The sequence below is a fragment of the Nanorana parkeri genome, unplaced genomic scaffold (assembly GCF_000935625.1).
Source record: "Nanorana parkeri isolate BGI_ZX_2015 unplaced genomic scaffold, ASM93562v1 scaffold130, whole genome shotgun sequence".
NCBI lineage: Eukaryota > Metazoa > Chordata > Amphibia > Anura > Dicroglossidae > Nanorana > Nanorana parkeri.
The window spans coordinates 386,857-390,223 of NW_017306398.1; the positions used below are offsets into that span (position 1 = coordinate 386,857).

Genomic DNA, 3,367 nt, shown 5'->3' on the forward strand with positions numbered 1-3,367 from the left:
GGAACCCATTGAGATGGGCCCAGACCCAGGAACTCACCACAGGTATGGACTTTAATGTATACCCTAGAGCACAAATTTAATATATTGCCTCTTACAAGTCCTTAGATGAAGTGGCCGCATTAGTTATCTTTCTTTAGGCTAAATACATTTTCTGCAAGTACAGAAAAATACCTGTTGATCCTTCCAGAAACCCAATGCCCTTGTAACTTCCTATGCAATGAACTGGAATCTCAAACCTAAGTAATGGAGATGAGGTGTTCTGTAGTCCTGTCCCAGGGTTACAATGCTGTTCCTCCATGGATACAGTGCAATGAGTGAGAGCTGTCACCCTAGAACAGGAAGTGAGTTACTGACAAAATCATCATCAGGTAAAAAAAACAAGAAAAAAAAAAACTTCAAAAGAAAACCAATGTAGCCACCACATCTAAGGGCTGGTAAGCTGCTCTTTTTGTTTTAGGGTTTAGATACATCTTGTCTGAAGCTATATTTTACCCTTCACCAAGTTTTATAATCACCAGCTTGAAATGCTGTGAGAATGGAGCAGATCATCACTTTGCTGTTTGGAAATCAAGACGGTCAGCTCTCCAAATTTATGGTAGTCAACGAGACCCCAAAAGTTGACTCACCTCAACGTTTCCCTCCGATGCTGACAGTTTGAAGGGTGTGAGGCCCATAAAATTTGGAATCATCTGCAGGTCAACGTTGTTTCGTTTATCATCATAGGACAGAATGAGGTCATAAATCATGCAGGAAATGACCTGGTTGGGCTGCAGGGTGAGGATGTGGAGAACTGTATTTCCTAGGAAATGGATAATGGTCACCATGAAAAAGTATCCTCAGTCTTTTCAACATTTGCGTGTTAACATTCGCATGTAGTTTACAAATCACATAGGTCAAGGTAGTCGGCCATGTATGACCAATACATAAGTTTGCTTCCCGAATAAAAAGGCAGCACAGTGGTTGCCCTTCATGGTTCCTCCATTTCAGTGGAAGTTTTAGGGTCAGCTAATTGTCATAGGGGGCATCTATAAAGCTGGGTTTCGATTGGTGTTGAATACAGAGGTATACCAAGCAGCACCTAGGCTCAGGCCACTCTTTAAATGCTTCCTGCTTGGGGGACCTTCTAGCAGAGTCAAAGAAAGTGGGGTGGTGGCACAGCTTGAACTTTACATATACTGTACAGATGAGTGCACATTGTCAGAGCAGGTGGTTCCACCTATTAAAATAGTTGCCTTTTAATTCTGTGAAGCTCTTCATCTAGGAGGCTCAGGTGGGCACTTTGTGTCTGCTTGTCCAGAATAAAAAAGTTACACTAGCGTTGAATTTTAATGAGTGCCACAAGCTTTTTCTCCTTTGGATTTACTGGTGGTTGATGCAAAGGATAATCCCCTGGCCAGCTTTCAAAGAGAGTGACCCAGTGGAATAGGCTTGTGAGCATCCAACATTTCTTCCAGTTTTCTATAGCATGGGTGAGGTTTAAAACCCTGGCCAGCTTGTTTTAATTTTGCATGCCTGTGACACTGGTATAGAAGTGGTGGCACTGGGGTGCAGACAGCAATACAACATTGCACTTTCCTGAAAACATTAAACAAAAGAAAAGGCACTTTGGTTGGAGCTTTGCTTTGTTGGTTGGCCTTTAAATAGGCCTGTCCCAAGTCTGGAGCATATGTGTAGTAAGTAGAAAAAGCGACCATGCAAACAATTGGATGCAAGGATATAGACAGCTGAAATCCTATTCAAATCAGAGCTTAGCCTACCCTATCTGTTGGCCTTTTTTTGCCATGTGTTGGCTCTGTGACAATAGGGAGAGTCAGGCAGTGGAAGAGGTGGAACACATTCAGTTATTTCACCCCAGCCAGCAATTATACTTTTAATTGGGAACAAGACAGAACCAAGGACACTAGGCCAGACTGATATCTGCAGTGCAACCCAAGTTTGACTAACCCAATGTCTGTGACTTTGAAGATTGTTTTACGATTCCCAGCTCGGCTCCTTGGAGTCTAAATTCACACTCCTGTTCTAAGACCACAGTCTACAGCGAGTCATACTGCTTGAGGGAAGTTGTAGGGCACACAATCATGTTCAAAAGACACCATAGAAGCAATACATAACCTGGCTATATGTGTTTTATAAGAAATGTATGGACATTAAGACACAGTTGTAGTGTCTCCTTGACAGCATAAAACATTGTCTGGACTTACTCCTCAGTCCTACACCCTAATCCAATCAAAACTTCACATTCAATGGGAGGTCAATCAAAACAGGAATTCATGTTAAGGTGACAACATTACAGTACTGCTGCTTACCATACGAGTCCTGAGCTCGAATATTGGCTCCATTCTCTATCAACAAACGTACGACAGCCTCACTGCCAACGCAAGCAGCAAACGACAGCACGTGTTCACCTATGGAGAGAATATGGTCGGTTTAGAAGATTTGAAATCCTCTTAAAAGAGAAAAGAAGAAGACTTAACATTTGAGCTTATACTACAGAATACAGAAACTACCAACAAACATTTAGGGACAGGTGGAATCATTGAACCATATAATGTATGCAGTTCTACTTTTCAACAGCAGGTGGCGCAGTTATTCTTGAAGGCAATTTCCGCATTTTAGCTTGTAAGTAATTTGAATCCCAATATTGCTGCCCCCTCCACCCCCCCCCACAAAGTAAACCATTCCTAATAGCAGTTTTGCTTCAAAACTGTATTGGTGGGGCGCTGGATCAACTGATGGGGGAGGAATTAAGTTATTATAGACAGAGCTTTATCAGCTGGGGTATCCCTAGGGTTCCTGGAGAGTATATAAAAGGATGCGGCACAAGTTTGTATCAAGTCCAGTAAAAGTATATATACATTGTGATCTAAAATGTATAAACATCTCTGTATGTGAATTATACAACGTGTATTTCAAACACAATGTTGCCATCTGATCACTGGGGGCAAGAGACAAGGAAATGCTTTGCCTTGCCTCCAGCGCACTGATGACCATCTCAACCCAAGTAAAATCACCGGACTGAAGAGCAAGGGTAGCTTTTTATGGTTAGAAACTGGAGCTTTTTGAAGAACCAGACTGTTGCTCGAGATCAGCACCTTCTAAAAGTATGCAAAATCTCAAGGCACCCAAGTCTAAAACTGTTAAAAAGACGACATGTGACCCCTACAAAATCCATGTCAGACTCTTATCCAAGATAGAGGTCTGGGATGGATTTTAAGGGTGGGGGGGGGAAAGAAATCCACAAAAACAATGTTTTCCCCCCCCCCCCTTCAAATCAGGGGCCCCCTTCATATCAGAATCCTGCCTTTTACATCAGAGTCCTCCTTTACATCAAGAGCCCTCTTCACATCACAAGTCGCCTTCACATCTA

The 3,367-nt window shown here is 42.4% G+C and overlaps 1 protein-coding gene across 1 annotated transcript in view; it reads right to left on the reverse strand.

The window, feature by feature from the left end:
* The window catches only part of LOC108784857 (transient receptor potential cation channel subfamily V member 6-like), a 27,626-nt gene that overhangs the window by 10,706 nt on the left and 13,553 nt on the right, over positions 1-3,367 (reverse strand). Inside the window, exons 5-6 of the mRNA XM_018553798.1 lie at positions 2,307-2,405; positions 627-799 (exon numbers count right to left, since the gene is read on the reverse strand). Of these exons, the coding sequence (XP_018409300.1) occupies positions 627-799; positions 2,307-2,405 (272 nt within the window). The remainder of the gene's footprint in view (positions 1-626; positions 800-2,306; positions 2,406-3,367) is intronic.